At 29.9% G+C, this 21,880-nt stretch overlaps 2 protein-coding genes across 4 annotated transcripts in view; one reads left to right on the top strand and one right to left on the bottom strand.

Moving 5' to 3' along the window:
• LOC136078363 (uncharacterized) overlaps nt 1-19,331 on the bottom strand; it is a 65,074-nt gene extending 45,743 nt beyond the window's left edge. For 2 of the 3 annotated variants that reach the window (XM_065794081.1, XM_065794080.1), the window contains exon 1: nt 19,195-19,331. The gene's annotated coding sequence lies outside the window, so the exon portion shown is untranslated. The remainder of the gene's footprint in view (nt 1-19,194) is intronic. The other variant, XM_065794082.1, reaches the window with a different exon arrangement.
• LOC136078868 (uncharacterized) lies at nt 11,195-12,088 on the top strand. The gene has a single exon (XM_065794684.1). It carries the CDS (start codon nt 11,195-11,197, stop codon nt 12,086-12,088), a length of 894 nt encoding a protein of 297 aa, XP_065650756.1.
• Nucleotides 19,332-21,880: the final 2,549 nt, after the last annotated feature.

Below are 21,880 nucleotides of genomic sequence, written 5' to 3'. Positions count from 1 at the left end.
GTGAAAAAGGTGTACAGTTAAAATATTTTGGAGCAGAGTGGGATGCTAAACATGTCAGAGAAAGTCAATACTTCCTTCAAATTGTAAAATGTAATGATCAAAAATGCTGTGGTCATCGTCGCAGCTCACTGTTTCATCTTATTCCAACTGGTTTTCTGCCACCACCAATTTCTTTATTCCAAGGAGAAGATGGTCTTGAATGCAATAATACAAAGAACAACTTTGTATCTCTCTTTTTAAACTTATCACTTTGCAAAACATTTTTGCCCACGACAGTTACAAAAAAGTATCCCAATGGATTGCCATACGACTACTTATGTCCAAGCATTCAAAATTCCTTACCAAAAAGAGTTTGTACCAATTGCAGTTTATATTTTGCAACTATCAAATCAATGAAACAACACAAAACAGTTTGCTTAAGTATTGGATATTCGAATGAAATTCAAAAAGTTAGACCTCAACGCTTAGTTGCTTAACTTCTATCTGAACTCATGTGTGTCTTTTTAAATTCGGACAAAGAAACAATCGAGTGGTATGATCAAGATGATGTTGATACCTCTGACCTCAACTGGCCTTTAAAAATTATTGAAGAACTTGGAACTCCAATACCTGAATGTCAAAGTCCGATTTGGGAACAAATTTAGGTTTAGACAGATATTCATCAATTGTATTTTTTTATAAAAATAAACTATTACAATTAAAATATAAACTTATAAAAAAAATTTTTTGCCACGTCACACAGGGTGGGGGGATGGGGGTTCTTCAAAATGCCACAAAATGTCACATAGGGGAGGGGGTGTTAGTCAAAGAGGTCAAAGAGGCTGTTCAAATAATCACGTATTATTTGAACAGCCTCTTTGACTTTTTTTTACCAAACTTAATGTTATCCTCTAAAGCTATATCCATTAATTTTCTGAAACTCCTCTTAACAATTCTAGCATAAATATAAAAAAACATCTCTGAGCCAGAGAATTTAACATATTTGTCTTTTTTTTTCTCTCAGCGTCTTAATCAAAGACTCCATTATGTTGTGTAATAAGTTTCTTTAAAACCTTTTATTGAGTAAGTTTCAAGCTATTTCAGTATGACGTCAGAGATGTTGTTTAAACACATATTCATGGTACAATACAAAAGCTAGAGTAATATTTTCAATGAGTTTTAAATTATTATAATCCATGTTTAATCTATAATTACGCTGTTAAATAATATTTTTCAGGATTAAAGTTAATAAATCGTTGAAGAAGTGGATGAAATTAAAAGATCAAAGATACAGAACAAATCCTGCTGAATTAAAAAAAAAGGTATTCGTTTGAAGAGCAAATGAATAAATTATTTTGGATTGGAGAACATCCTCATGTTATGTTTGAAGAAATATTAAAAGATAAAATGAGAAAAGTAAAAGACTAAGAGGAAGATATTGCTTTCTTAAAAGACCAGCTTAGTGAAAGGAAAGAATGTCTTGGAGGTAGAGATAAAAAATATGAGTATTTTGTAGTAAGAAGTAAAAGAAGCACATCTAAGTTAAATAGAATTCCATCAGCAAAATATAAGAATGATTTAAATTATCAAAGTTCTACGCTAGCGATAAATTAGGCGAGGAAACAGATGTTGACGTTGATTTTAACGAGCATCACAATGTTCAAAGTTATGTTCTTCTTTCTAAAAATATTCCTATAAAGGTATAACCCCACCAACATATAGCATTGATTACTAGTGTTATTGTCTTCGCTGGTGGCTCTGTTGCAAACTTTAATTGTTCTAAATCCACATCTTAGAGAGCCGCAGAGAACATGGTATCTCTCAGGGCTATAAAATAAAAGAGTACATAAAAAACACTGTAATATCATCAGATGCTATAATGACTATAAACATTGATGGAAAATTAACTAACAGAATAAACTGAATAGTTAATGAATTAACAGAAGGAAAGCAATTTAAAAAGATGGAATATCAGATTTGGTAAAGATTGATGCGAAAACAGAACTACTTGACATTCCTACAATAGATATTAGTTCTGGGGTTAATCAAAAGCAAGCTATTCTAGAATTGATGGAGTTTTTTGGATTAAAAGATAAGGTTAAATGTCTCTGTTTTGACACAACTTTAGCAAATACAGGAAAATTGCAAGGTACTTGCATGAGATAAATTTAACAAGTTCAACGTCCATTGTTGATGATTGCATGTAGACATCATAAACATAGCCCATTTTTGGAAGATTTACTCAAGCAGCGAAACTTCCAGTCCAGAAAACAAGCTATTTAAAGTTCTAAAACAAAACTGGAATAGCATAGATGCCTAAACTAAGGAACTGAAAAGAATAATAATACCACCTGGAACATAGATAAATAATCAAAAACTCGCTGCTGCTCAGTTTTGCCATAATGTGATCAGATTAAAGATCAGTAAAAAGATGATATTTTTATTTTTATTAACTTTTTCTATTAATTTCTATTAATTCTAATTTTTAAAAAGTAACATTAATTACAAACTTATAATATATCAAAAACCTTTTAGGACAAAAATGTAAAAAAAGAATACCATGAGCTAGCTGAACTTACTTTAACGGTTGTATCATCAAAGTTAGGTTTAAATTTCACGGGTGCTCATTATTGATTGAAGTAATTCAAAATGTTAAACAATATTATTTATAAGAATATGAAAGCTTACTGGTAAATAAAAAAGTTTGAGGCATGGAATTCACTTGGCTCTCATGCATTGCAAGCTCTATTCTCAGACATATTAAGTGTTGACGAACAGAAATATAAAAAAAATATAAAACATTTTAATGCCAAGACTTCCTACAAACGGTTTTAAAAGTTATTCAAAACGCCTCTAAAATTTACTTTTTTAACCCAATAAGGATTTTCAAAAAATTAAAAAAAATATTTTAGTGCTAAATCATGGTTTGGGAAGATGATAAGCGAGGGCTCTCTTTTTTTAAGACAACCTTTTTTTGAAATGCCCAAAAAAATATATATATATGTATATATATATATATATATATATATATATATATATATATATATATATATATATATATATATATATATATATATATATATATATATATATATATATATATATATATATATATTAAAACTTGATTAGGCATGGCAGATCAAGGCAGAACTCATAAGTTATCGCTATGATCATTCTACAACTTTGTTTATATCTACTTGAAGACAGTCTGCGTCCTGTCCAAATAAGTATTTTATTTAAGATAAACTACTATCTTTTTGTAAAAATAACTTATATAACTTTAATGTAAATAAAAATAACTTATATAACTTTAATGTAACAAATATATATTGTCCCTAAATAGAAACATCTACTAAGTGCATGCGTATACTTGTATGTATTACTTTTTTTATTATATAAATATATTTATGAGTGACAAGTCCAGGACTTTTAGATAGCTAACTTCCAGACATGGAGCAGACTCCAGACATTTTTCATGTTTATGCTTATGTCAATTCATGATGCTTTGCCAAAACTTGGAATGAATAAAGTCTGCGAACGAAAAAGCCATTAACTTTACTTCCCCATCCCCCACCCCCCTAAAGGAGGGGCAAAAAGTTAATAAAATATATTTTGTACTATTCTCAACTAGACTTATATTCATTGATAAATTTTAAGTTTCATGATATTATCTCAAAGCGTTTAAAAATTATGATCATATAAAATAGGGTGTATCAAAAAACAGCTTTTTTTGAATTTGAAATTGTAATAGAGCAGAAAAGTTGCATAATGCTATAAAAAGTAATTGTGCCAAATTTTTTTTGTATATTTTTTATGTCTTCAGCTCGCGCAAGGGTTTTATCTTTTTTACAAAAACACGTTTTCTGACTTGTTTTTGTAAAAAATTTAATGTGGAAAATATTTTTGAAAAATGTTTAAAGTTTAGCTGTAATAAAGTTCAACTATCTGATCCATTTGGATCTGTCGCAAACTGTCTTTTTGTGTTGAATTAAGGCATTGTTTTTTGCGATGCAAGTCTTGCACGAATGAAGCCGTCTCTATTAGCCAAACCCCAAACTATATCTGAAGCTTAGGTTACAAGTTTGATGCATCTCTCTACTCCTTGAGTATGGCATGGAAAATGCTGCTCATCTGGAAGATAAACATTTGTTAACATTTCAATTAGATTTTCATCTGAAATATGAGTGATAATCGGAGGTTCATTCAGTTCACATTTTTTTCCAATCAATTAGATCTACATAGTCTTTTGCTTCAAAATTGATTTCTGGTATAGAGGACTTTCGGACTTTGTTTGTTTTCATTGATCTTGGTTTCATTATCAGTTGTTATGCCAATTTCCTCACATTTGGGCGAGTATCCGATATCACAGCAAGAAGCATGCTTTCTGGATGCGCAAAAAAACCATTCCTTTGTATAACTGAAAATATTTTATTTCACTACTGGCATACCTGGATAAATTGATGGTTAGCTATAAATGTCTAGCACCTTCCGTGCACGTGGGATTACATCTTATATTGAACCACATTTGGCAGTAAACTTTAATAACAAACTCAACTATTTCTCTCAGCCTGTGTGACGGTTCGCTACATCCAACATAATATCTTAACATTCTGTTTGCATTGGTCACCCACCTGGCATGGTTAAGTGTTCCAGGATTTTGATTAGCCAAAGCGTTTGGACAATAACCTGTAGATATTGCTTTGCAAATATTAAGTAAGTGTTTTTGGTCAGAACTAAAAGATTTCTGTCTATTTTTGGCAATGTGACATTGACAGGAATGTAGTTGACTATTGGCAAGGTATTAGACAATTTAATTTCTCTTCCGATTGATCCAGACCATCCGTCAGGTCCTGATGTAGGTCCGTCTAGTTTTTGAATCAGATGCCGTAGAGGCAGTTCATTAGCATGTATTTGACAGATAAACCAGTGGACAGGTCTTTTTAGTTCTAATTCGAACAAAGTAATAACACCATTAAAAAATCCGGTATTGATAGCTGTCCCGTCACAACCCATGGCAACTAACTTAGATGTATCAATGTTGTTTTGAGTTAAAAATGTTTTTATACTTGTCTTAATGCTGTATCTATGCCCTGGTGCAGTCTCCACGCCCTAGATACTTTGAACCTGGTTATTGTACTAAAACTACATGTTCTTCTTTTATAGTTTTTCGAATATTTTTCTCCTTGTTTGTATCAATTACTAATGTTATAGTTTTTCTTCCATCAAAATACAAACCTTCTAACATTTTAAGTCTGCTTTTCTTTTGTTCTCTTTGAATCTTGTTTTTATCAATTACTTTAGATTGGTTTCCTTTTGAAATTATGTTCATGTCTTCCAGCACAGCACACGCTATAAATGCAGCACCTCTACTTGAAACACCTACTCTATCGCAGGCTTGTGCTAAGGATAGTAACGGTGATCTCACTTTTTCAGTTTTATCTTTTCCGTTCCATTATCGCTTGCGGCTTTTAGCTGTGTCTAAATAATCAGCATCTGATTCTGAGTCAGTATTCCAAATCACAGTTTCATTAGAGTCAGAATCTTGAGATATAGAATAAAAAATTGAATTCTGAATGCGGCTTGATGATATTGCTTGAGCTTCAATACCTGTTATAGCTAAAGACTGTGTTGATGGGTCAGACAGTAAGGGGCTATTTACTATGTTTTTTCTTGCTTCTTTTCGCCGTAATCTTAAAGTACTTTGAATATCGAGTCCTTCCATATACATAATTCTCATAAATCTCTAATCGTTGAAAAAATCACGTTCTTTCTCTGGTACCTTCTTTACTTTTTCACAGACGCATTTAGAAAAATCTAGGCATTTGCATGCTGCAACGTCAAATAAAATATTTTCTGCATGCTTTTAAAATGTTATTATTTTGGACTTCAACTTGTCTGTATGTTTTGTTTTGTTAACAGACTTCATAATATTTCTATACTTTTAATTGTAATCAAGAAACATTTTTACAATGTGTTTATGAGACACAGTAGGTATCGATCTTAAATCAAAGAATACTTTCTTTGATTTCAATTTATTCTAATAGGAAACAGATATAATCAGAACTAATAAATTATAACCTGTGCTTTTTGCTATTTGTCTGAATATTTATTAAATAAATGTTTTGATTATAGACATAATTTGTGGTAAATTATGCTGACGGTAATGGTAATAAATAACGTATGACATTTTACATACTTTAATGTCATTTAAAAATCACCGGTGTAACAATTGGCATAGAATGTTTGCTTTATTACATTTTAATTACTTTTACTCAATTATCGTGACAGTGACGACAAGTGAAAGCATCAACAACATAATTAAAATTACTTTTTTTTAAATAAAAATTGTGTTTTTTCTTAAAAGCCCTCTAGCGGCAACTGAAGAAACTAAAATGTTTTCTTAAAAATTGTAACCATTTCTAACTTAGTCATTTTGTAATGTTTAAACTCTATTACAATTCTAGTATATGCATAGAATTTGTTATTTTTATTTTGTAAAAAAGGTCAGAAAACGTGTTTTTGTAAGAAAAATAAAACCCTAGCGCGAACTGAAGACATAAAAAATATACAAAAAAGTTCGGCGCAAATACTTTTTATAGCATTATGCAACCTTTCCGCCCTGTTAAAATTTCAAATTCAAAAAAAGTTGTTTTTCGATACACCCATTTTACAAACTTGATGCCCCTCACGTTTTAGATGAAGTTAAAAGGCTTTTTGTTGCCGGACTCCATTCATTGCAGTTTTTTGCAAGCATCATTATTTGACATAAGCGTAAACATACAAATGTTTAGAGTTGTGCTCCATGTCTGGAAGTAAGTGAGACATGGACATGAGTTCCATGGTGATGGACAGACATGGAGATGAGCTCCATGTCTGGAAGTTACCTATTTAAAATATCAAATTGTAGCCGGGGGCTAATAAAAAAACAACAACAACTTGGGAAAAGTTAAGTGTAGCATGAACATTTGCTCGTAAAAAAAACGTTTTCATTTAGTGTGATGAACTACAGCTAACCTATTTATTTTACTTAATAATTAAAACTCATTCATTCATAACAAGTTTACTAGAAAGATAAAGTAACATTCCTTAGCTATAAAACATTGCCTATAAAAACAAAATTTTATTCATTTATAAGATGCAAAATCTTGTACCAAATCACATAATCAGAGGCCACAAAAAAAAATATTATATAGTATATTTTAAAATACTCAAATTTCAAAAAAACCATAAATTGAAAATATTTAGTTTCAACAAAGTTTGTGGCAAAGTTTTAAAAATGTTTCATAGATATAGATTAAAATGCCTAATTTTTTACCAAAATCACTAAACAGACAGATAATATAAGTAACATGAAAGCTGTCATAAGTAAAAAACACTTACACAATAGGTGCTCACGCAATAAGTACTCACACAATAAGTACTCACACAATTGGTAGTCACACAATAAGTACTCACACAATAGGTACACGCACAATAGGTTCACACACAATAAGTACACACACAATAGGTACTCACACAATAGGTACTCACACAATAGGTATACTTTAAAAGCTTTAAAATCTTTTGTTGTGATGTTTTAGATGACCTTGGTGCATATAAGTTAGCATAGTTTAAAAAAAAATGTTTGAAAGTGAGAGCATGTTTCTTTTCCATATTAAAGTTAAAAGATTATATTAATATTAAAATATTGCAGAGTGAAGTTCTGCAGACATTATTACCAATTTCATGAAAAAAATTATAAGAAAATATGGTCCACAAACAAACTATCATTTGGTATTTTCAAACCTACGCGATTAATTTTAGCAGTATAATCGCCAAATTCTTCATAATGAAATTCAGCTTCTTCTTCTTCTTCTTCTTAAACTTTATTTCGTGCGATATATACATTAAATAAACTAATCCTGCTTTTGTATCTATTTGCGCACTCTTTTCTAGCTCAGGTAAGTTGTCAAATATATCAATATTATTACTTCTAAGAAAGCATAAGCATTTCATGTCCACTTTCTTCAAATAAAAAATCAATATCTATACCCAGTGGGCACGGGACATAATAAAGACGCCTTTTGAACGTCTCTTAAACGTTTCGGACGTTTTTTGAACGTTCAAAAGACGTCTTTTTTTGGCCAGGTGCCCACTGGGTACCGATATGGAGACTTATTTTTTCTTGCTGAGTTTTTACTTTTTCAATGACTTGTTGCACATTGATAAAATATGTACCTTCAGATCCTAAGGCTGGATCTGTAAGACTGATTAATTGAAATTGTCTGCCTCCTAGTTTGCTAATCATTTGTTCTGCCATTGTAGACTAAGTAAAAACGTTAGTCTAGCATCTTCTAAAATTGATATAACTGCTTTATCTGGATCCTTCTGAAATTGATACAACTGCTTGTAATTCCGGAAAGTTCTAGAACATTTAATGACGTTAGAGATTTAATAGCTTTAATAGTTTTTACCAATAATAATTGTAAATATGTTTTTGCGGCCCCAATTCATTTTCGCCATACTCTAACAGCCACTTTCGATCAATCCAATCCTGTAGTTCGTTTTCATAGTCTGCTCTAGCGTGTTGTGGAATTCCGTACTGTGCCACTTTATTGCGCAATAGGTCGGGGCTTTCTCCATCTCTCCGTTTCCATTTGACTCTCCATTCAACACCATTAAAAACTGCTTCGTGATCTTTCTTTTTTATTTCGATTTTCTTAACTTTGTCCTTGTTCAAAGCCGATGCTCCACAATAACTCAATCCGAACTTCGCTTTTCCCAAAGGAGAAATGGATACTCCTCATAGTAATTTAATGGAACTCATTCCGAGCATCATATCAACTCCAAACGGTTGGAAGTCCACTAAAGTAACTTCATCACGTGCTTTAATGCCATCAACCTCAAGAATCACGACCGCTGACCCAGTGCACTGATGAACTTTTTTTTTTTTTTTTTTTTTTTTTTTTTTTTTTTTTTTTTTTTTTTTTTTTTTTAGTTTTTATTTATTATATTTCCATAATAAAGTTTACATAGCTTACATTTTTATCTTTATAACTTGTTTGTGGTGAAAATGTTTACTTTCAGAACTTGTGTGTCTTTAGCTAGAAATTTGTTTTTCGAGTTTTTATATCCGATTATAATTTTGTACAAAGTCACAATTATTTTTAGTTGTTACACATCCATATCTTCAGTTTTTTAAGAAATTTATTAATCTTTTTTTCTTTCATCGTAATGTTCGTTTTTCATTTTTAATAAAATAACACTTCATTTTATTTTTTTTTAACTTTTCCTTCAAACGTTACTACCTTTTGAGAGTTTGAGTACCTACATTGACTTTTGGGCAGGAATTTTTTATTCAAAATCGTCTTCGAACATCCTGTGTCCACTAAAGCTGTCGCAACCATACCGTTAACTTTTAAACGAATAAGAGATAATGCGCTCATTCCACCGTTGTTCAGGAGCGAGGTAGCGCAGATTCCTCGCTCCTATAATTGTTTCCTTGCAGCTTCCAGCATTTCGATGCAATGTGTCCTTCCTCGCCACATTTAAAACATCTAACAGTCTTCGGTGACAAGTTCTTCGCAAGCAAACAATTCTTTGCAATGTGATTCAAACCTTTGCAGTTGTAACACACTAACGCGGTTTTTGTAGCATGGCGTCTAGATACAGCGCCAACAGCGTCGCTGTCAATCACATTTGCACAGTTCAAAGCAGCTCTCACTCTGGGTAACATTATATCAATCGGGTCCATTACGGCTCGAAATCTTGATGATAAAACTTCTGGCAAATCAACAACAAACGCCAAACGCACAGACTCCTCTGATAATTTAGCAAGATAGGCTAATCGTCTTAAATCAGCCAAAAACACGTCGGCTTTTTCTCCGTCACATAATTTTCGTTTTGTAAACAGTTCATATGCAGTATAGGCATCTACAGAAAACGCCGCTAATAACACACGATCGACTTCCACAACATCTTTTTTATCTTCCGCGGTTAAAGCATCGTACACTGCATAAGCAGCTTCTCTGAGAAGAATCGGAAAAAGTAGTTCAAGCTTTAAGTTCTGAATTTCAGCAATCACTTTCGTTCGTTGAATCCATACAGCAGCATCCGAAGTGCCATCATACGTTTCAAACATATCAAATAATCTCATAATTGGTTCCATGCCCGGTTAGTTTGTAGTTTTTTCTCGTAATCAACAAATCAATAAACAGATAAATTAAATCAATAAACGATAATCTTTTCTCCTAACTAAAACTCTGCTATTTACAAATTTTTCCTCAATATATATACTCTATGCTTTTCCTAAAATATCCTTCAAAACACCGTCATAAATCACCGCAAAAACATATTTACAATTATAAGCAGATTCCTTTAATGGCTGTCATTCAGAGAAACAAAGACCACAAAATCCGACCTGTTCTGGACTGGAGAGAAGCTAACGATTTCATTGAGACATACATGAGAGATGCAGATGTGTGTGTTGAAAAGCTTAGAGAATGGAGAAGAATGGGTAACAAACCAGCAATTATTGATTTACGCAACGCTTATCTTCAACTAAAAACTGATAAATCTCTTTGGTCCTTCCTTTTGGTTTCGGATTGAACGTTGCGCCAATGATCATGAAATCCGTTGTGAGTGCGCTCATTAATCAAGACGAATTAGTGAAGAGTGGAACGTCCGCTTATGTGGACGACATTTTCGTAGACGAAAGTGTGGTGAGTCTTGATTATGTCAAGAGGCATTTTTTAAAATATGGTTTAGAAAGTAAAGAAGGTGAGCAGATTGGTAATGATGGAGTTCGTGTGTTAGGATTGTGTGTGCGCAAGGTTGGTAACAAACTGATGTGGTCCAGAGGAAATCGAGTTGATGCTATCTCGCAAAAGTTAACCAGGAGAGTTGTGTTTTCAATCCGTGGACAGTTGGTAGGACATTTACCCGTGTGTGGTTGGCTGCGAGTAATTTGTAGTCTCTTGAAGAGGAAAGCTGTCAGTCTGACGAAGGGTTGGGACGATGAAATTTGTGATGAGAATGTTAAGTGGGTGCTTAAAGAAGTATTTGTTGAGGTGGAACGTTGCTAGCCTGGTTGTGGTGATTGGGCTGTGTGTGGTGATGAGGGAAAAGTGTGGGTTGATGCCAGTTCTTTAGCGATGGGTGCTCTTATTCAAAATGGGGAAACTACTGTGGAGGATGCAACATGGCTGCGAAAAGAAACGTCTGATATTCATATAATATGGCAGAATTAGACGCTGTGATACGTGGAATGAATATGGCTCTGATGTGGAAGCTGAAGAAAGTGACTGTTTTTACCGATTCCGTGACAGTTTTCCACTGGGTTTCTGACGCCCTTACAGGAAAACCAAGGTTGAGATCAAAAGCGACGGGTGAAATGCTGATTCGAAGAAGACTGAGCGTGTTGCAACAGCTAATTGAAGAATACATCGTTAGCGTTGAGGTAAAACTCATTCCTTCTAAAGATAATTTGGCTGACGCATTACCAAGAGGTCGCAGCAGATGGCTCAACAAACTGACTGTGCCAGAGTGTCGGAATAGTTGTATGGGAATCGTAGCTACGAAGGCTGAATCTATTTCCGATATACACCAAAGAACTGGACATTTCGGAGTGAATCGAACGTTAAACTTTGTTTGTAAAGCAATTCCGACTGCTACTGAAAACAATGTTCGAAATGTGATAAAAAGTTGCGAACCATGTCAGTCAATAGATCCAGCGCCAATACGGTGGGAAAAAGGGAAATTGGATGTTGAAGGAAACTGGGAGAGATTGGCCATGGACATCACGCATTATGGCACTGACAAGTTTTTGAGTCTAATTGATTGCGGACCTTCAAAATACGCGTTGTGGCGACAATTATCAAGCTCATACGGAAGTCTTGCCATAGTCCGAATACTCCGTCTTATTTTTTGTGAACGTGGAGCACCGTCTGAAAAATTGACTGACAATGAGCCGACATTTAAAACTAAAGAGATAAGGAGTTTCCTTGATAGTTGGGAAGTACAAATTAGATTTAGAGCCGCTTATTATCCTGAAGCAAATGGAGTTGTAGAAAGAAACCACCGTACGATCAAGAGTTTACCAATAATAATTGTAAATATGTTTTTGCGGTGATTTATGACGGTGTTTTGAAGGATATTTTAGGAAAAGCATAGAGTATATATATTGAGGAAAAATTTGTAAATAGCAGAGTTTTAGTTAGGAGAAAAGATTATCGTTTATTGATTTAATTTATCTGTTTATTGATTTGTTGATTACGAGAAAAAACTACACTGCTTTATATGGATGATACAGTCCTTTTGTAGTGACAATTTTTCAGAACTTCGCAAATATTTCAATAAAAGATATGTGGTCATCTGCTTCTTTAATATTATTTTTAGATTTTGGTTTATTATAGGTTTTGGTGCAACAGACACATTTGTAAGTTGAGACAATTTTACAATATTATTTTCTTCAATTCTGAACAAACTTAAGATATTAGACCAATATGCATATTTAGTTTCACCATTATATTCATAACGTTGCTTTTGGTTTTTTCCTGTAATCCAGTTATTACGAACAGATTTAAGTAGATACACAAAGTCATATAACAAAAACATATTGTCTTTGGTCAACCATGGATCAACACTTTCAAACATTTTAAATAGCGCTTGATTTACACGATTATTATTACATATAATGGCAACCGGTATCCCAACAGCGCTCTTTATTCCCTCTAAAACAAATTTTAGAGGGAATAAAGTTTGTTCAAATAGAAATTTAAAATCAAGCTCACAAACTGGTATAACTTTGCTAAGGTATTGTAATCTTCCATAAAGCAAGACTAACATAAAACTTAAAACGTAGTAGTTAGTAGTTGCTTAAGAGTCTGGTTTATTTACTGCTTTTTTGAGGTGTATTTTTTTCCCAACTGTAATAGAACTTATACCATGGATGTATTGCAAAAGATTTTCTATTTTATTAGATTTTATTAAGTTATTTAAAAAATTAATAGCTTCTTAAAATTTTGAGCAAAGTTTGATTATAAAAATCCTGTTTTCAGATAGAGATTTATTTTTATGTTTAATCCCACAAAAATGTTCCTCAAAAGTAAGATCATTCTTGATCTTAAGCATAATTTTGACAATGAAAGAGTTTTTTTCAAAGTCTGTTGACTGAATAATCAGTAACTGTTTTCCAGTTAAATACCAAGTTACATTAGCTGAACCAAAATCAATTTCTTTACTTTGTAACTTCTGATGTAATGAGCTAAAGAATGTAATTTTATCAGCAACTATAAATATATCAAATTTATCGGGAATAATTTTCCAGATAGAAGAAGATGCTTTTAAAGTTGTTGTTAATGGCTACGGAAGAGTAGGTATTAAACTAGGTTTGACACAAGTAAAAACTGATAGAGAATCACAAGGCTTTTTATAGCCAAATTTGGTTACTGTTGGATATCCAGATGGAAAGTGTCTTTTGCAAACAACTGTATCTGAACTGTCAGGTATATTGACTCGTGGTATATTATTCAACCAACGAGTATATTCTTTTTTTTCATGAGGAACCCGGAAAACCTTATCTTTATTTTTCTTTCTGTAATTACCACAACAGTTTTTAAGCATTTTTTTTTATCTATAAACTAGATAATAATTGTACTTTAATTAAAAAATTAGACAAGACGTCGCTTGCAATTATTAAATACAAATACTTTAGAATTTTGTTGGTCTCTTGCCCCAGGCCTCTATAAACGTGTTTGCGACGCCAGGTAGTACAGAAGGCTATGCATTGGTGGGATTCGAACCGGAGACATTCCGTATTCGAAGTAAACGCCTTATCCAAATAAGCTAAACGCGCGCATTTATATGAGCAAATAAAAATAATAATAAAAGATTTTACATAAAAGTATACACATGCATTACGTAGATGTTTTTATATAGGGACAATATAGGGTGACTTAGCGCCAAATCAGCCTATACGACGAATATGCTGAAATGAGATAATTTGAAGCAAAGTTTAATAGTTTTTAACAAAAGTCACTAAATTGAAAAAAATAAAAGTAATTGCAGTTCAGAGCACTTGAAAATTTTAATAATAGTATTTTGGTGTTTGTAAAGAAACACTACATAAATCATTTTTTAATATGAATTAATTTATTTCAACTTTGTTGTATAGGCTGGTTTGGTGCTTAACCATCCATATAGACTTGTCAGTGACGGAAAGTTATTTTAGGACTTTCATATACTAGTAAAGGAGTGGGGAAGGGAGGGGGAAAAAGGAAGGGGGTGAGGAAGGATGCATACCCTTCATCAATTCCCCTCCCGTCCCCCTCCCTTTTATCCGTCACTGATAGTTGTTACATTAAAATTACAAATATATATTACAAACAGGTAGCAACTTATAATTCCGCTTTTCATTTAAAAATAAATAATTAAAATGTAGGAAAATTTTTTTTTTTTTCTTTCTTTAACTTATCAAATTTTGTTGCTGATAATAGCAACCACTCTAAATAAACAAAAATAAAAATGGTCCGCAATTTATTTAAATTATCAATTTTTTTTTGTTTTCTATTTAAATTTATTTTAAATTCCTATTTCGTTAGTTTTGCTTTCTTTGTTTTTAAAAACTGAAACACTAGAATGTGACTTTTTGGTAACTTTATGGTATCTCCAGTTTCCAATATAAAAACAGGTGAACTTTGGTTTAAAAGTAACTGAAAAGTCATTGGTTTTATTTAATTCTTAAAAAAGGTCACCCTCCATGATCCTTGATTACACACTGGTTCCCATAGATTTTTTTTTTCTTTAAAAACATATCAACATGGTTCTCAAAAGAACCAGAATTTTATAGTGATTTCAAAATTCATAATCTTTTCTACTGATAGTTTTTTCTTTAAATATTGCAAACAAAATGTCATAAAAAACGACCTTTTTACTTTTTAGTTGAAAATTGTTGTTTATTTTTTGTTTTGTTTTTATTTTATTTGTATATAAAATTTAATTTCAATTTAATGCAATTCATTTTTATTTGAAACCATTTTTGTTTCTGAAATCTCTATGAAATTCTGGTTCATTTGAGATCCAGGTTGAAATACCTTTCAAGAAGAAAAAGTTCACTGGTATACGGGAGCCAGTGTATAATCAAGGGTCATGGTGATTGACTTTTTTCAAAAATTAAATAAAACCAAATGACTTTTCAGTTACTTTCAAACCAAAGTTCATTTGTTTTTTATAGTGGAAACTGGAGTTACCAAAAAGTCACATCCCTACTGCAACGCATAGTATAATAAAATTTGCAAACAACCGTGTCCTAGTTGTCTAAAATAAAATATTTATGCGCGGACATTCAAGAAGAAAAACTGCAGGCGTTTTCTGAAAAGGCTTTAGGCGTGTTCTCCAATTTCTCTCTGCTGCCTTCCTGAGAGCCATGCTTTAAACTACGCGTGCAGCACATCTTTAATTTCAAAGCTTTAAGGTTTGTTGAGATACTATATGATATATGAGAATATTGGTATCTCCAGACGAATATATTAGTCTACAGTTTTATATAACAATAATAAAAACAGTATTGTACTTGTAAAAATAATAATGTCTACTTCTTAAAAAAGGTTCTATATTTTTAGGGATTTTTAGTCGACAGTGATTTTTACTTCAAATTTTTAAAATTTGTTATCTTTCTTCTAAATTTGTTATCTTTCTTCTAAAACTCAGTTGCAATAACAGTATATGCACAGTATTTTGCATCTTATTTTTTGGATAAGCATAAATGTTTTACAAATAATTAGTAAAACCTTTATGCTCATCTATGAAATGCATCTGCATACGTTGAACGAATGCATGAAAATGCATTCATGAAAAACTTATATCAGTTTGAACAAATTGACATCTGATGGTCATATTAGACATGATAAAGTCAATGAAATAACCAGCAATGCATCAGTTAATATAGAGACAATATGGAACCGATCATGAACTCCAAAATAAGTGTCATTAGCAAATAATTAAGATAATAGACCAGCATAAATAATATCACATCTAAAACCGTTTAAATGGAGATACAATGAGGAGACATTGTAGTGCAATGAGCCCCCCCGGGGCCCCGGCGTTGTTGGCCCTTCTCTGTAATTGTAAACAAAAAAATAATTGCTTAATAAGTGGAAAATATTTATCAAAAAAACGTGGTATATAAATATGCTTTTCCTTCAAAGAGTGTACCTAATAATCTGACTTAATAGAGACTTAGCAGAGGATGAATGGGAAAAAAAAAAACGTTTTGCAAATCATAAGCAAGCCTTAAAAAAATAAAAATGTCCTTAAAAGACACATCCTGTGCAAATACGTGTTTGTACTTTTTCCATATATGAGAAATGAAAAGTTATTTTTTTTTAAAGTTTTTGTTTTAGGTTATTTTAGGTTATTTTAGTTATTTAGGTTATTTTAGGTTATTTTAGGTTATTTAGGTTATTTTAGGTTATTTAGTTATATAGGTATTCTAATTTTGCTTATATGGTATTCTTAGTGATCTGTAAATCAGGATGTTTGCTCCTACTTCCTTACCAATAATGCATATATGGCCAGAGCAGGTTTTGAACCACGGAACTCTATTTCTGAAGCCAGAAATCTAAACACTGCACCACGAATGCTTCACGATGCTTGATGATTATATCAAAGAGTTATAATATTGCTGGTGTGAAAACGTAGTTATAATACATCATTTTTCAAGGAATAGTCTTTACTAGGAGTAAAATAATTTTTAACTAAATACCGCGTAATTATCATAATTTAAAGTTAACCAATCACATTTTACTTCAAAAAAACTATTCATTGATAATCGCTATTCAAATATGTCATAAGCAATCAAATAATTGCAAAAAAATGATAAAAGTTTTAAAAAATTCGTAAACAATTTTTCTTAAATTTTTCTTTTAAGAACTGAAATCATAAATGTTTAGATAACAGTTGCTAGTTTTTTTGCTGGATTTATAAAAAGGTATTTGTAAATTTATAAAAATTTTTGGATTTATAAAATGGTATACCCCTATATTTAAAGTAAAGCAACTTGTTTTTAAGTCCAAAAAAAACAACATGAACACAAAATAAAATCCTAGGGAGATATAATAGCTTCCTTGCCAAAAAACTTACTTTAAGAACGTAATAAAACTAAAGCTAAACGGGAAAGCAAAATAAATAGTTCAAACAAGTAGTAGAGATTGTCGAAAATTTAGATATTTGTACATAGTATCGAGGCATTCAAAAAACGATTACTTTAAGCAAGTCGTGATTTTTGTTGTAATTACTCTTTGATAGTTCGAATAGTTTATCAAATTTCGAATTATATATCAAATTTTGAAAAAGCAACTTTTTTTTTTTTTTTTTTTTTTATTTAGGTGCCCCAAGAAGTCCTTACGGTCTTATCACAAAGCATCGCAGATGAGCATTTAATTGGAAGTTCACGCCTCCTTCCTAACCAATGTCGCAGAACTTGCCTAGAGGTGGGGTTTGAGCCACGGATCCTTTCCTTTCTGAAACAAGTGCGCTACCACTGCGCCACAGCTGCAATGGTTACAATACTAATCAAAGGTTACAAACTACATTTCAAAATTTTCCTTAATCAACGCAAAGACGCCATTTTATCTTGCCACTTAGTGAACTTCCCTTTTTAACTTGGAATAAATATAATACTGTAGCACAATTTTAAACAATTTTCGGCCATTTTCTTCCTTCAGATAGTCTATTACACTATATTAACAATATAACTATTACTATACTAAATAACAACATTTCAAAAAAAATTATGCCTTTAACAAAAACTTTGAATAGTTTTACATGCAAACCAAAAATGTTTATTTAATAGAAATTAGAATTAACTTCAAGCATGAAAAACGCAGGCATAAAAGTAGTAGCCATAATGTAGTGGTTATAATTTAAGAATTGGAGATTTTAAGCCGGCTTTGACCATATATGCATCATTGGTAAGGAAAGAGTCGTAAACTTCCTAGTTAAATGTAATTCCACAGTGCTCTTTGATAAGACCGTTAACACTTTTTAGAGCACCTTAATAACAAAAAAAAAGTTTCTCTTACAAAACTATAAAAATGAGCTAACAAAATAAAAATTAAAAAATCCTTTGTAAAGAAATCTTTAAAAATGCAGAAACTTTTTAATTAGTTCTAAAAAATTCTTTAATAATGGTGTCAACATATTTTACAAATGTTATATTAATGTCAACATATTTTACATATGTTATAAATGAAATATTACAGTAGTTAACACATTTATGACTTCCTGTAAATTAATACTTTGGCATAAATTGAAGTTTGTTAATTAACTTGTTAACCAAATTAAAAAAAAAAAATACGATTTTCCAGTTATAGTTGCTTTTCTGAAAAATATAGTTGAATTTTTTTTTAAATAGCAATGGTTACTTTTCAAGAACTTGCCCCCTCTCATTTTATTCCTAGAATCGCCTCTGTGTGGCTAAAATGTTACCTCTCAAAACCACACTAAAAAATAATATACATATTTTTAATAAATATTTCTATTTTAAATATGTATATGAATATATATATATATATATATATATATATATATATATATATATATATATATATATATATATATTATATATATATATTTATATAAATATATATATATATATATATATATATATATATATATATATATATATATATATATATATATATATATATATATATATATATATATATATATATATATATATATATATATATATATATATATATATATATATATGTATATATATATATATATATGTATATATATATATATATGTATATATATATATATATATGTATATATATATATATATATATATATATATATATATATATATATATATACACATATATATATATATATGTATATATATATATATATATATATATACATATATATATATATATATATATATATATATATATATATATATATATATATATATATATATATATATATATATATATATATATATATATATATATATCATCAGTATACAAGGGAAATGCAGTAAGTCCATTTTTAAGACGTTAAATACCAATTGGTATTTTACGTCTGATGATGGTCTATACAAATTATATCGAAATATTACAAAAAAGAAAAATTTAAAAACGGTTCTGTTTTTGATATTTTATAGCTTAATATAACTTTTTATAAAAAATATTAAAATTGAGCAATAAGTAGTAACAGGTTTTAACTTACTTTTTGAACTTGTTTGATGACGTTTAAAGATTTTGTTGTTTATATTTATACTTTATACAAATTTTAAATAGTATACAAAATTACTTTAAATTAACAAAAAACATTATAATGAACTAATCCACGATTCGACTGACAAATAGAAAAAATATGTTTTAGCTTTTTTAAGCTTGTAAATAATTGTAACCAGCTAATTTATTCTATTATAAAGCATTCCATTATTTAAATGAAATAAATTACTTGTAGTTATTAAAACTGTCAAAAACAATTTTATACCAATCTAGTAAAAGAATTGTGGCATGTATGTAGTTACTATATATAATTACAATTATTTGTACTTTTAATGATTTTAAAGATTTTTGATCCAATAAACTTTAAATAAAAAATAAAATTATAAAAATAAACTTTTGTGTTGATAAACTTTTGTTTACAAAATAATGATTTGCAAAATGTTTCGGAAACAAATTGAGATGCGCAAAAAAAAGTCGTGAATTTTTTTTTTCGCATCTTAATTGTTTTCACACTTACAGTCATCAAACTATATGTAAAACAATTTTTTAAACTTGAAACTTTGTAAAACACCAAAATTAAAATCTCCAAAAATAATTTAAAGAACTTATAAAATATAAGTAATCTAATTAGTAAATAAAATAAAGGGGAAATTCTTCTAAGAAAATGCTGCTATAACAATTATTTTAAATTGGTTTGTAGTTGAAGGCTCTTTTGATTTCGTTGCAGGAAAGTAAGTCGTCAAGTACAGCCTGCCACTACCTAAAAAACAAAAATAAAAAATTACTACTGCCCTATCAATTTACTATATATGTTCTATCTTCATTCAGCTTGTAAATTCTATTTCATAAATCTACACACACTGAAATTTGCATAGCTTGTTGAACAGCCTAGCTTTAGATATGTTGCGGATTAAATAGCTAACCTTAACTTAATCTTAAACCAATAGAATAATTTATTTTTAAACTAATATATTTACTTAACTTTAAACCAATAGAACTACTATATACATCTACACCTTAATTTATACGAAAATATATGAAAAGCATAACATTAAGAAAGGTTCTTATTGATATTTTTGTTCTTTTATTTCTCCACAATAACTATTACAATAAATGAAATGGAAGAAAATGTATATAAATAAAAAATTACAAATTTTGTTGCATATAAAACAAGAACGCGGAGACTTGCAGAAGATCAGATGATCTTGTCATTAAGAACCGCTTACATTCGTTACGTGTTAAAACAATTTTATAATGTGTATAAAATAAATAAGGCAGTCAAATAAAGTTTATAAAACGAAAGTTGGATGTAAAAATTAACGTTTTATATAAATACTTAAAATACAAGACTTGATAGGTATAAAATGTATAAATTAAATTAACATGATACACAAATATATAGTTAATTAAACAAAATTTAAGTATACAAGTATAAAGTCATATAAAAATTTTTCATAAAAGAATTCGTAAAAACATTATAAACAAATCAAAACAACTAAATTTAAAATTATATAAGTATGTTTTCAATAGAGAGAATGATATTTTTTAATTTCCTTTTAAATGCGAAAAGGTTCCAGTCGTGAGAAAAATGAAAATGTTTCAAAACTTTATTGTTCCATAAAAACGCCCCTCAAAAAGAAATACAAAACTTGCCTAAATTGGTTTTGAAAACTGGCAGAAGAAGGAAATTATCATTTCACAAATTATATTTATTTTTTTCTTTTAAGGAATATAAGTTGCGAAAAGAAACCGGAGCTGTACGAGTTTTACATTTAAACATAAAACAAAGTACATTAAAAATATTTGGTTAAAATATGTTTGAAATATTCATTTCAATAAAATGAGGCTTAGCATGTGAAAAACGGTTTTTCAAATTAATGAGATGTGAAGCATGTTTCTGTTGGCGATGAAGAGGTTCTAATTTACTTTTATTAACACTACCCCAAGCCGCATTCGCATAGTTTATGTGGCAATGAATGAATGAGTGGTTAGTTGAGTTAAAACATATGTTTATTTAACATGCTTCTTGCTTTATATAATATACTTATACTTTTCGAAATTTTGCAGGTAATGTTTTCGATATGTTTTTTCCATGTGAGATTTTTATCAATTGAAACTCCTAAAAAGTTTGTACATGTTGCTCTCTTAATTAGAACGCCATCAAAAAGAAGAGGAGGAAGCTCGATTGGAAGTAGACATCTTTTAGAGTTAGAATGAAAAAGAGACCATTTTGTTTTTTCAATATTCAGAGAAAGTTTGTTTGATTCAAACCATTGAGAAACTTTCATTAATTTATTGTCCATGCAAGAAACCGTTTTCTATTGTATAAATAACAAACCATGAACAAACCGTTTTCTATTGTATAAATAACTTTTTATTAGCTTAAGAAAGTTTCCTGTGATTCCTTAATACTTTAGTTTTTTGAAATAGATTTTATGATCAATCATATCAAACGCTTTTGATAAGTCAACAAAAATGCTTAAAGTAAATTTGGACTTTTCAAATGAGTCTGTAATATATTGAGTTATTTTATTATATTTTGTAACAGGTAATATTTATAAAAACTAATAGAAATAAAATTATTTTCATATTTTGAATAACTTATCTTTTTTATGAAGGTTATATGAAAATATCTTGAAATGATATAAATAAAATATACTAATTAATTTGAATAAAAT

The sequence above is a fragment of the Hydra vulgaris genome, chromosome 03, assembly GCF_038396675.1.
Source record: "Hydra vulgaris chromosome 03, alternate assembly HydraT2T_AEP".
Taxonomy (NCBI): domain Eukaryota; kingdom Metazoa; phylum Cnidaria; class Hydrozoa; order Anthoathecata; family Hydridae; genus Hydra; species Hydra vulgaris.
This window is presented reverse-complemented; position numbering and strand designations above follow the sequence as displayed.

Excerpts from the sequence above, each read along its gene's own strand:
- LOC136078868 (XM_065794684.1), top strand. The coding sequence starts at position 11,195 with ATGGCAGAATTAGACGCTGTGATACGTGGAATGAATATGGCTCTGATG.